Source organism: Ooceraea biroi, chromosome 12, assembly GCF_003672135.1.
Source record: "Ooceraea biroi isolate clonal line C1 chromosome 12, Obir_v5.4, whole genome shotgun sequence".
Taxonomy (NCBI): Eukaryota; Metazoa; Arthropoda; class Insecta; order Hymenoptera; family Formicidae; genus Ooceraea; species Ooceraea biroi.
The window spans coordinates 4466716-4479982 of NC_039517.1; the positions used below are offsets into that span (position 1 = coordinate 4466716).

General features: G+C 40.8%; 1 protein-coding gene across 4 annotated transcripts; it reads right to left on the reverse strand.

Moving 5' to 3' along the window:
- Positions 1 to 1312: 1312 nt before the first annotated feature.
- On the reverse strand, positions 1313 to 12614 carry LOC105276565 (nuclear pore complex protein Nup98-Nup96). Of its 4 annotated transcripts, XM_026974068.1 has the most exons (21): positions 12468 to 12614; positions 11657 to 11733; positions 11232 to 11297; positions 10923 to 11150; positions 10281 to 10523; positions 9883 to 10083; positions 9703 to 9786; positions 9427 to 9606; positions 9163 to 9287; positions 8783 to 9095; positions 8462 to 8645; positions 8225 to 8336; positions 8009 to 8146; positions 7632 to 7921; positions 7262 to 7500; positions 6923 to 7165; positions 4455 to 6756; positions 3702 to 4013; positions 3417 to 3514; positions 3008 to 3257; positions 2743 to 2938 (listed from the first exon to the last, which is right to left on the reverse strand). In XM_026974068.1, the coding sequence occupies exons 3-21, from the start codon at positions 11260 to 11262 to the stop codon at positions 2743 to 2745; spliced, it is 5769 nt and encodes a 1922-aa protein (XP_026829869.1). In that variant the 5' UTR covers positions 11263 to 11297; positions 11657 to 11733; positions 12468 to 12614. The 4 variants fall into 4 exon arrangements, with proteins under 4 accessions (XP_026829868.1, XP_026829869.1, XP_011332597.1 ...); XM_011334295.3 differs by lacking the exon at positions 11657 to 11733; XM_011334297.3 differs by having other exon boundaries at positions 11657 to 12614.
- Between the last annotated feature and the right edge of the window lie 653 nt (positions 12615 to 13267).

The window sequence follows — 13267 nt, forward strand, 5'->3', positions numbered from 1 at the left end:
TATATATATATCAAAACTGATAAGCCGCGCCGCCACAGCGAGAAGCTTCTTCTCGAGCGAACCCTCGTTCGAATATCAGCTCGCGCGTAACGGCGATGTAGAAAATCGCGCGGTGGAAGCACGAATTCGCATCTCGCCGCCGTCGTCGCGGCGGCTTGGCGCGCGCGTGCGCATTACCCTTTACTACATTTCTACGCTCAACGGGGAGCAGCTCGTAGCGTTTTGGGAGTAGTACGTTATCCCGGGGGTGGGTGAGGCGGGGAGGAGGGGGGGGGGGGAGAGGGGGATAGGAGCGTGCGTACTCGCTCCGCTGCCCTTCGCAATGTTATCGAGGTAGGCGGGGTGGGTGGAGCGCACCCACGGCAGCGGTGGCGACACGCCGACTACCGGCACAACATCGGGGGTCGTTGAAGCTGCTCGAGGCTTCCTCGGCCTCCACGGAGACTCCGCTTTGTGCAGCTTGGGAGAACGGGAAGGGGTTGCATGCAACGGGAAGGACAGGTGGCAGCGTGTGCGGGGACGCACAGAGAGGGTGGATGAAGGATGAAAGTGGCGGTCGCGCGCAGGGAGGCGGTCGGTCTGCCGCCGTCCCGTTCCATGAAGGATGGGGGGATGAGGAGTGGGGATGACGGAGCAGTCTCGACCTTACGCCACGTTACGTACGGGGGGTGCAACGTGGCGCAAGCCCGGTATCATTGATTTAACATATATCTATATCTTACGTAAAGACAGCGAAAGAGCTTTTCCCACGACAAGACGAGGTAACGTCGCGTTATACTTGTCTAAGCGCTACGGAAATAGACCGTTATGCGTAGGAATTACGTAGCAATGACCGAGGCATGAGAAACGTTCTTATCGAGGAGGCCGCATAGAAATAGCACTGACGATCTATGTCCACACTCTATTACCAGTAACAATGCAACGAATCGTTATCGAACTCGTATATCGTATCCAACTTTGCGCGTAGGAAAAGAAAAAGATTTTAGGATATTTAACATAAAGTTAAGATAATTTATGTATTAATATCTGATTATTGAAAACAATCTTTTTAATTTATATTGTATCGATACTAATGTATATAATTATAGTCTGAATTTTGATAATTACAATAAATTGTTTGGTTTTTGATAAATGGTAAATTGTATAATTATTAATTACTGATTATGTGAAAAAGAAAAAACGTGTACTGATTACAAGTATTCTAGTTCGATTAAAGATATGTATCTAAAAATGGAAATAGAAATTCTCTTTTATAAAATTTGTTAACGCTGCATTTTATGGGGCTCTTGTACTTATTAAACAAAAACCGTGTTAATATAAAAATTATGTAATAATTTTATGTCATAAATTCATCAAGAAACATACAGGATCAAAATTATTTCTAAATTGTAGAGTTGAAAACAGACAAGTACAAGATTTATAGTATAATTTTATGTGTGTGCGCGCACATACGCGCGTGTGTGTATGTACGTGGAATGCTTTTGCTTAATTAATATTTCTGTTATCTACAATGTGCGCACAGAAACTATGTAAATATAATTACTTATTCATTTATTTATTTCAACCTTAAAAGAGTGGAAACTTAATCTTATTTATACAAATATTCCTTACATGTTACTTTTTTTGACCACATCCTCCGTAATTATACACTGCGTGATTTTCATCCTTGCGTTAAAAGCATTCGTCCCGCCAACAATAGAAAAATCTATCACACGTGCGCACAGCATTGCTTTCAAAAACCTTCAAAATACGTTTTTTTTTCAAATATTACTAATGTAACTTAATGTATAACTCTATTATATATATATGTATATATACTATATGTATATCAGAAAACAATTTACATTCGTTTACATCGTTACAGTAATAGTACGCTAGCGGCTTTTATCTAAAATATTATTTAAATGAAAATGTACTTAAAAAGATATGAAAAATTCGAAAAAGGCGCACACACACACACACAACGCGCACGCGCGCCCACATACACGCGCACCCAACCGAATGCGGAAACAGATAATGCACCATTTTATATTTACATATTACACGATGCATATGTCACATAATATAGAACGACACTCTCGCACATATAACGGAATTGAATCTCATGTGAAAACATTTCATAATGTGCGCAATGTAATTATCATGCCTGATTGAGTGATTGTAAAAAAATAAGAGCTAGTTGATAGACGAGTACAGATTTTCCATGTATATTCTCTCTCTCTCTCTGCCCCCCCTCTCCCTCCTCTTTCCCGATCGCGGTTCATTATATTTATATTATGCGTTTACACATGGCTACCGTCATTTACGACGGCACCATCCTTGACCTTGTGTGAATTGATAAAAATGTAAGAAAAATTCGAACAGTGTATTACACATTTAATGCATTTCAATGTATTTTGCTAAGCGTTCATTTGCAATTTTCACTCTTCGATATCGTGTAAATCGTGTCGTGATTCATCACCGTCATAATCCGCTGTACATGTTATATTAGCTATCTGTATTCGTTAAAAAATCCAGAAATAAATATTTAACGCTCGTTTTGCATTCATGGAATTAGGTAACTGTTGTTGTGTGCAATATGTAACAATTGTATGTGAAAAGAAAAGCAGAAACACGACTTCTTGTTGCATTAAAAACATGAAAGTTACTAAAGCTACTACATAATTGAAAACTTATTGTATTTTTTCGTATTGTTAAATATATATATGTATGTATATACTTATTGTTACATTATTTATATATTCATTGTGATATCACTTCGGTTACACGCATGTTAACGATTGGTCGTAGCTCTTGCTGCGCATAATCTTCCGGTAGTGGTAACTGCGATATCATGCGAATAAGCAATTTCGTGACCGACGTTTTCTCATTTCTTTGCAGTAACAACAGATTTCTGGCCAAGTGTAAGGTCCTCTTCGCAATTTCAGCCTGGCATAATCTGGAAATTGTGTTAATATGCCCCGTTAAGGTGTTGATTCGCAATAAACGCACGCTTGCATTTACCCACCTATGTTTCGCGGTTGGACAGGGAAACTGATCAATTTTATGACACAGACTCGTCAGTCGGGGCTTCAGCGCTTCCAACTGATAAGTTATTCCGCGATAGTCCGAAGCGGATTTTAACAGATTTTGAATTTCCGAAGTTATCTCCATGTATTCCCACAAAAGCTGTCCTTGGTGTGCCCAACCGCTAATCGTGCTGCTACATTCGACCGGTACTAGCGGACTTAATAAAGATTTTAGATATTCGTAATTCTCTGGAAAATAAATCAAGTTTATGTTGTTACATAAAATTGCTTGTACTGAACGCAATAAAATAAAATTTGATGAATAATCAAACCGAACGTTTTGACCGATCCAATTAATATAACATTATATTTATAGAAAAAGATATAAGGAAGAATAAGTAATAATACCGTTTATTATAGCATCAGCCGCCAGATATTCTATAATAATTTCGTGGGCTTGAGTCCACTGTTCTGCTTGGATGTAATACCAAGCTGCTTCGCCATACCTGCAAAAATAAAAAATAACATATCTAGAGTTTTGTTCGAATCGATAAATATATATAGCAAATTTTTCTCTTTTCGAATTTATGTGCATAAATATTGTAATTATTATATGTTGAAATGATAGAAATGCCCAATATATGTTATTTAAATCTGTAGAGTATATATTCTAAACGAATATATTAAAATTACCTCTTATTAATGCTACTTTTGATAGCCTTGGCTTGATGGATCCAGACCGACGATATACCGAGCTCCTCCTTTAAAAACTGCTCACGCTTTGCATACTCTGGAGTATCGTCTATCTCTATGTGGCGTAACAGCAGATCCTGTACTGCGGTTCGCCTTCTGGACGAGTCTCGTAAGTGCAACACCACGAAAATCGCCCAGTGCCAAAGCCCATGTGCTTCCAGTTGCGTTGCAAAATTCGTGTGCGTTAATGCAGTGACATGATCGGAGAGATGCGTATAACCGAGAGCTACGAGTGTTTGTTGTATCAACCAACTGTCCATGAACATAAAAGGAAAATAATGTCAAAGGTACGTTAACTGATGCGTAAAAACTTCCTCATATATAATATTGCTTGTACAAAACTAATTGTACAAAATGTAATTAATCGTAAGATAAAGGTAACAGACATAAAAATCTATCATTAATAATAGTTTATGTAATTGTGGGAATTTTATTTAAATATATAAACTGCATTTTTAAATATATAATTTAATTTATTAATTTATTAAATATATAATTATTTAAATATATAAACTGCATTTTTATCTGTTCTTTTCTCCTTTTTTTAGTTTATATGACACATTTCTACTAAAGTAATTTGTTTTTTATTTTTTTATCTTTTATTATGCTAGAACGAAATATTATCCAATGCACAATAGATATTTGACTAAACTGTAGGCTACAATATAAAGTTATCGTAATGTGGACACTTACCTTAGTCTATAATCCAAGGGATTAGCAGTGTAGGAGAGTGGATTTAGAAGTTGCCCCAAGTCGTGATTTCCCGTACAGTAGAGTTTCAACAGATGGAAGCAGAGATCGTATACTCGTTTGCCGTTACTCAATTCAGTGTCATAATCGCTCCCCTTGTACTCGGGTTCCGGTGTCGCCGCGTACACTTCGGTCTCCGTTGTGTTGAACGACGCTTCATAGAGGTCCAAAGCGTCCGTGATCGAGCATGTTGGCGGCGACAAGTACCACAGGTGGACGGCGAAGGCTCGCTTCCAGTCTAGATTCTCGCACACGTTGATAGTCCCATGTTTGCTGGAGATGAGCGGCTCGCCCGCCACCAGCGTGAACAATTTCAGACGCTCTATCGTGAGATTCTCATCGACATCGGTCTCCTGCCACAGTGCAAGTTGCTGCTTGATCAATTCCTTGACCGGCATGCCGCTACGCAGCTGCGCCATTAGTAACGCCAAACAGTGGTCTCCAACTCTGCGCGCTTCGTGACAAGCTTCCTCCAGTTTGCAGGCAGAGAGCAGCGACAATATTATCTTTTCGTGCGAATTGTTCACCTCGCCGTCGACATTCCTAATCTCCCGCTCAACCATTTCCTGCACCACGTTTTTCAGCCACTCTCCTATAGCCTCCCTCCTCATCATAACGTTGTAATGTTCCTCATTGGCGTTGTCGGCCGTGTCCTGATCGGGATACTTCCCCCACAAGGCCACGCATAATCTCCACACAGTGCTGGCGTATTGACAGAACGATCGTTCAACATTACCGTGATACGGTTGTTCATCGTCGACGTTCTCGTGCGGTCTCTGTTCCTTCTCAGCAAGATCCTGAGCCAATGAGCAATGCAACTGCAGCGCTTCGTTCGCGCTATCGATCGCGACGTCGAGGACGGGACAGTCTCCCTCGTGACCTACCACGCAGTGATTCAACTGGATTCTCAGGTGACGTTCTATGCTGTCCGTGAACGTTTTCACGTCGTCCTCGTCGCCGCCCAGAATCTGCAAGCGTTGAACAATCGCTGTCGACGTGATGTCGCCGACGTGACGACCAGAAACGTAACGGCCTACTTGACTGAACGCGTTCCGTAGTTGCATCTTGGTCGCCTGCTCCTGCGTGCTTAGAGACAACAACGTTAAGCCGACGCCCCAGCTCGAACGAAACATCCTGCCCATTTGTATCGCGGTGTCGGCGACGCAGCGAAACCGCAACTTTTTCAATCTCGATTCTTCTAGCGGCACGACCTCGTAGTGATACTTGAGCACGCTCGTGATCGGAGTGACCGCAGAAGGTAAGACAGTCTTTTCGATCATCGGTTGCTCGTTCCTCGCGCTAATGCATGTCGGCTGCAACGTTTTCCTCAACGCGTAAAGCGTGCTGTCTTGATTCATGCAGAAGGATCCCTCATTCAGGATGAAACTTGACCGCAAGGTTGGAGCGCTGTGTGGAATCTCATACCTCTTGGCTCCAGTGACATCCGGGAAATAGCGGACCAGAGTTTTCTGCCCCGAGAGAAATCCATCGTGGTTCATCTCCTCTGCCATATCCTCATCATTCTTGTCGAAAAAGCTGGCCTTCATAAGTTGCAGCTTGTGACTGTCGGTGCCGGCGACTCGGGCATTGTCGCCGATCGGGCTGATAGTCTGAGAAGTTGGTTTCTCAAAACTGTAGTCCCTGGGAGTAAACATGGAACGGCCGATCGGCGTTTCGCCGACCGGACTGATGATCATGTCTCTGTCCTCGTAACTGTTGTCGTCGTACGAAAAGCGGATTGGAGTCTCCCCTAAAAAATTGTTTTCCATCTCCGGAAGTTTGCCGTTCGCCATCTTCACACCGCCGACCGCGGCACCGATAGTTCCGTTCATCGCATCCTTATTCGCGTTCGTCGTTGTCGGAGCGATCGTCTTTCCTTTTTGCAGGAGGGCGGGAAACCCGCCCTTCAGCTTCTTCGCTTCCGAAGCTGGCGGTACCTGGCTGTCGTCTTCATCGGAATCGCTGAGACCGTACTTGGAGAAATGATCGACCTTGAAGACCCATGAACCGGTTTCCGGGCGATATTCGAGAAAACGGGTGTCGTGTTTCGCGGACACTCGCCGCAGCTTTCCTTCGTAATTCATCGCAGCGAGCCGCTGCGGATCGGTAATCGGCTCGTGCAACGACTTGTCGTGCGGCCACACTTTATCCAACGTGACTTGCGCTCTTCGGTTTAAGCCCTGTCCCACCGGTGGTTTCTTCTCATCGTCGGGATAGATAATCACTTCCTTATGTCGAAAGTGGACTGTAATAATATACGCAATGTCGACCAATGTAAATATAATGCTTGTCACAAGAAAAATTATAGGTGCTTTCAATTGCAGCAAAGTATTGGGATACATAAAGTAATACGATACTGCATAATCCAGAATTCATTAAACTTAGTAAGTTAATATACTCGTGCAATTTACCGATTTCATCGAGATTTAATCCATATATGTCGAACGAGTCCGGAAAGTAGACGTTGCCGTATCCTTCGCGGCCGACGGTGAAGTTTGGCACGATGCACGTCTCGCCGCAAACAAAATCGTCCAATTTATCGAGCGGCGGAATGGTATAATAACCCACCCGTCGTAGTACGACTTTAGCCAAGTTCGCGTTCCAGTTCGATTGTAACATGGAGAACGAGTTTTCACCCGGCTCTTGACTCGAATCTTGACAAAAATCAGAGCACATAAGAATCAAGGAAGATTAAACAATTATTTTCACAACGCATGAAATTCCTGCTTACTTAATTTGAAGCTACTTACCGGTATTGTGCATGGTAAGATTCACGGAACTTTTGTCACCGAGAGTAGAGTTCTGTGCCTCGATAGAGTTAATCGTATGATCCGAATGATTAGTGTTGGATATGTTATTCTGCGGTCGCAATTCGGTCACTGTATTATTAATCTCCTCAGGTGCGTTTGTGCCCGAGAATGGGGACCGTTGTCCCTCGAGCAGTTCATCGTCCGGAATTTTGTTCCTTCGTGGAATTGTCGATTTCAACCTACGGATGAAATTCGGGTAAAGAATTCAATTTACGTTTTATATTAATAATTTGCTCACGATAATTAATTTAAAAGGGTATTTGAGCTATCAGATTAAAAGGGTTTATAAGACGAAATACTATTATCTTACCAAGACACGGACGACCGTCGATCATTTGCAACTTGATTATCTTGGATGTGATTCTCCTTGTTATTTACTTCAATATTATTACTGTGCAATGCATTCGGCGTATCCGCTTTATCGTTATTGTTATCGGTAATACTATTCCTCGTTGCAGATTCTCCATTTTCCACAGGAGACTGAATCGAAGAATTTGTCGCCGATTTTGGTCGTAGTACCAGGCGTTTCGCGCTTGGCCGGGGTTGGAAAGCCTCAGTCAATACAGGGTCTTCCTCTTCGAGACCGTCAAACAAGGACTTCTAGAAGAAAAAGGTGGGACATTTCGTCGAGAGTATAATTTATCATTTTGTCCGAGAAAACCAAGTATAATCCAAGTATAAATTTACCTTAGTTAGTTGTACAGAACTGACAACTCGTGCCTTGAGTTTTGGGGATTTACTGGCGGTAACTCTGTACTGTGGGCTGTTCAGCACCTTCGTTGCTGGATTCGTAGGCTTTAAGAGTTCTTCAGTCTTTCCAGACGCCTATAAATATCACATAATAATGTATCTTTATTTCAGTACACGATATTCTACCAAATGCACACCTGGATAAATACTTACCGGTAAAAGATTTTTTAATAACGGTGAATCACCGAACGGTGCGGAGACAAGAGCCAAGATTTGCTGGTGCACCGGTACCGAGCCATTAGTTTTAGCTTGATTTGATGTTATTCTAAAATATAAATAGCGTAACATTCAATTAAATTAATAATTATTAAAAGCTTAAACAGTCGAAGAGATGCCAGGTTTTTAATTAATTACTAATAAAATTATAGATGAATATAAACAATGCATTACCCTCCATTAAGCAAACCCATTCCCGTTCCGGACATTATGTTGGAGTTTGTCCCAAAAGTGGAAGATCCGAATGTTCCAGAGTTATTGAACGTTGCGTTACTTCCGGTATTTCCAAACAAACTACCTGGTTTTTGTTGTCCAAATAACGAGGACCCGCCACCCAAGCTTAAACCGGTATTTGTGCCTGCATGATACAACAGTAACAAATATTAATTATACACATTTCCTCTTGGATTAACAATTAAATTAAGATTTTGTTACGTAACATTAACATAAATAATGTTTAAGTAACTTTAATAGCAAAAAAACAGAATGTTTTACCAAGCCCAGTCGAAGATGTCGATGTAGCGCCAAAAGAGAATCCCGACGTTTGTCCAGCTGGTTTAAACGACGAATTGAATAACGAGGATCCAGTATTGGAGCCTGAATTGAAGCCCGTGTTAGTCCCGAATGTGGAAGGTGCGGTTGCACCGAACGTGGACGTTGTTCCAAAGCCGGTAGTGCTGGTTTTGTTACCAAATAACGGCGTAGTGGTATTATTTGTCGCTGGTTGACCGAAACCCGTAAAACCAGTGCTGGTCGACGTCGATGGGATATTAAAAGCAGACTTGTTCTGATTGAATAATCCAATGCTCTATGAATAAAACGTAAAGATGAGCAAAGATAAATTCTTATGCAACACGCACGTGTTGCACATTTACCTGATTAGGCTGCGTGGAACCGAATGCAGATGCAAAACCGGTGCTCTGGCCAGCATTGATGCCAAAACCTGTACCAGTAGCTGGATTGGTATTGCTGGTGCCAAAAAGCGGTGTCGGGGCAGCTGCTGTGGATAACATTTCGTGTTTTACTTTCTTTTTATTTAATATTACGTGCGAATTCCAAAGTAATATACAGTACGGTACAAAGAATACAAAATAATCCCTGAAACTAATACTATATACTGAAATAATAATGTAACTTACTACCAAATGGTTTCGTCTGAGTGTTGGTACCAAACAGATTTGTGGTTGGTGTAGAATTAAATGGAAAACTGTTGGTGGTCGTGGTTGCTGGTGTTCCAAAATTAGTGATGGGTTTACCAAATAGACCAGACGATCCTGACTGGCTCGTAGTGCCAAATCCTCCAGCCATTGAACCAAATCCTTTAACAGCCGAAATGGCAATTGAATAGTTACTTTTTTAAATATTAAATTTTAAATGTTAGACAAAATGTCTTCAAAAAAAAAGCACCGACTTACCAGTTCCAGCTGTACTAGTTCCAGCTGTCGTACTACCAAAGGGCGATGTCTGCGATGGCGCTCCAAAGAGTCCCGTTTGCGGACCTGTTTCAGAAAAGACGCGAAAAGAGAGAGAGTAGAAAATAAACATCTCGCTTCTTATTTCCTCGAATTAATAAATTCAATGCGCCGTAATCGTACCTTTCCTTCCAACCTGATAATCTTCAAAACGCAGCTCCTCGTACGACTTTGATTCATACTCCTTCATAGACGCGATGCAACAGTGACGTGCAGAAATGCTATGTGATATTCCATTTTTCGACATAGAATCAGTCGTTATGACAGGGGTGAATTTTACCACGGTGCCAGTTGGTACAGTAGTAGTAGTAGTACTGCCAAAACCTATGCAAAAAAAAAGAAGAAAATGCCTAATATTTTTTTATTGATATAACATATTGTTAGATAGGTTTTAATTAATTATGGTTACCATAATTAATTAATATCCCTTCCATTTAATATAAACACAAAAAAATAAATAGACGCGTGCCACTTTATGTAAAATCATACATATAATTTGTCTAGTTGCGACTGTAATTTACCTGTGCTTGTACCAAAGAGATTTGTACTGGTGGTAGTACTCGCTTGACCGAAGGGAGTAGTTTGCTGTGCATTTTGTTGCGGTTGTCCGAACAAATTAGTTCCAGTCGTAGTGCCAAAGCTGAAACCAGCGGGCTTATTTGCTTGGCCAAAGGCAGAAGTTCCCGTACTTGTGCCGAAAAGATTCGTGCTCGCATTCTGTTGGCTGCCGAAGAGATTGGTACTTGTATTTGTTGTCCCGAAACCTGTAATATAAAAACGAAGATATATCGGCCGAACGATACCCTGCCAGTATAACCATGTTGGCTAACGAAGATTTCTACACATGCTACTCGCTATTGATATCTGAGTAATACCCATAAATTGAACTATCTGAAACGCTACAGACAATAATACGATAAACGTAATAAAAAATTGGAAAGTTTTAAAGTCACGTTCTTAAAATTGCAACAAGTATCGAATTACGTGATTAAATGTTTAAAGAGAATTTTTTAATCTTTTTTTTTAATATTCATGTATGCATAGAATGTTTGTATGAAGATATACAATAGCTGGGGTGTTTCAAATGCATGAATATTTCGAGAGCGCACACAGGGAATACTTTCTAGTTGTACATGCAAATGAAACAATTCATAAATCGCTACCTCCAAAGGATGGTTGAGTATTAGTTGGCTGTCTAAATGCCGGTGGCGTTGTGGTATTGCCAAACAAGCCACCTGTGGTAGAACCTGTAGGCTTAGAACTAAAGAGTGATGAAGTATTGCTACTACCAAAAACAGGTGTTGCGCCACTACCGAAACTTGTTGTAGTAATGGGTTTACCAAAGGCGGATTGGCCAAACGGACTGTTTTGCGTTGCCGTGTTAAATCCGCCTATAACAGAAAGCGTGTTTAAATTTTTTTTATTAACTCGATATCGAAATAATGTCTATTTACATATCTATGTGTACGTACTGAATGATGTATTTCCAGTTTGCCCAAACATGATGGAGCTCAAGTTAGAAGAGAGTCTCGTATAATCTGAAATAAAAATAAAATAGAATCAGTTTCTCATATTGCAATTTATGTGTGTATGTAGTATGTAGTATGTACAAAAGTATGTACATAGGTACATATTTTTGGGGTCTAGTACTAAATCCCGTGTGACAACATCTCCCACACGAAATCCCGCAAAGTCAAAATCCTGCATGGTATAAAATCCCGTGTAGTCAAAATCCCGCATGATACAAAATCCCGCATAGTCAAAATCCCGTACAGTCAAAATCCTGCATGTTACGAAATCCCACATCATCAGAATCCCGCATGATATGAAATCCCACAAATTCAAAATCCTTTGTATTGATGGAACTATGAAGAATGCCCTAGTGCAATATACTTACTTTCCCTAAAAATCCTCAATTATGGACATTGTTCAAAGCAAAAGGAGTGGACATCGCTCTGCGTGCGAGTTAAAAACCTATGAGGATGAATACAATTATGTTACAATTATATTATACATTTTTCATAGTTTCATCCATACAAAAGATTTTAAATTTGGGATTTTGTACCATGTGGGATTTTAACCTTGTGGGATTTCATGTGTACGATTTTGAACATATGGGACTTTATCACACAGGATTTAGTCCTGATTTGTATTTTTATTTATGTATTTATCTATATAATATTATATTTATGTATATCTGCATATATCTGTACAAGCACTAGAATGTATTATCTATACACTATGCATTGTGCCTCATGTGTAACAAAAAAGAATGCGAAGAATGATTTTTCTTGTTCAAGTGTGAACAAGAAAATCATGAAACAAAGTAGCGTTCAATTTTCCTTAGGCATTATTAGAATTTACCACCACACTTAACAGTATAACGTAATATTTTTGCATGCCTAAAATTCTTGTATAATCGCGACACAAACTTAACGTCACAATGGAGAAAGCTAACGTTTTGTGAACAATTTCTGTGTCTTGAAATATGCAGAAAATACGGTAATTTGGAAAAATCAACGAAAAGCTTCTATACTGAGTGTTTAACCGTTTTTCTTTCACATAGATAAGATCTTGTTTTGGTTATGAGTCGCTCTACCCTCAATTTCTCCTCCATTGTTCAAGCAAAGAAAAACCGTAAAATATTTTGAATTGTTTCATCAAGTAGCTAAGTATTGTTTGTAATTGCGAATGTCGCGATTACTCACCAGTACATGAAATTCACTTAAAGTCGCGTATAAGACGCGATTACTCTTCTTGCGTTGCTCACGGATTTGACACACTCGTTATACGCAGTTACACGAAATGGCATACCATCTTACCACGGCATACCAGCCATATAGCCTCAATATTGCTGGAAAGCTAACTTCTGCGCATGCGTCAGCAGTGGAAGCAACGACATACATAGAGAGCAGAGAGAAGCCTGAGAGCGGTCACGCTCGCGTTTTAACTGCAACGCCTCAAACGTGGACATGTGCGTTCCACTTGACGCTCCCAACGCTCGCGGCGTCATTCTATCTTTATTCAATATTCAGTGAGCAATAAAGACAGAATCACTTCAATCACTTCAATGTCCACGTTTGAGGCGTTACAGTTAAAACGCGAGCGTGACCGCTCTCAGGCTTCTCTCTGTAGAGAGTTTGTTCTTTATAACTGCACTGCTGAACTGGGCATCTATCACGTAACTTTTCCCCTAGGATGGAAAATGAAAAATGAAAATTTCTTCATCTCAGCTAGAGTCCTAAATATTAGAGAGGCGCGAATGGGCACCCTCTTTCTGATTGGTCGGCCGCCATGTTGAGGCACAATGCCCCGCGTTGTTGATAATCGTGATGTGCAGGAGGATTGTCGCATGTACAGTGCTCCAGCAACCATCTCCCATCCCGTGACATTCGTTCCCCAATCACGAAGCCCCTTAAAAGATATCTCTAATATAAATGTGAGTACTGGAGCAGGCAGTAGCATATATATTTGTGCCTCAAGATGGCGGCGTGGCGGCGGAGTGGGG

Bases quoted from the DNA above. Each gene is read 5' to 3' on its own strand.
- LOC105276565 (XM_026974067.1), bottom strand. From the start codon at position 11,262: ATGTTTGGGCAAACTGGAAATACATCATTCA. The intron at 11,151-11,231 runs GTACGTACACAT...TTTCTGTTATAG, and splicing joins AACTGGAAATACATCATTCA to GCGGATTTAACACGGCAACG. The intron at 10,084-10,280 runs GTAAATTACAGT...TTTTTTGCATAG, and splicing joins TCTCTTTGGTACAAGCACAG to GTTTTGGCAGTACTACTACT.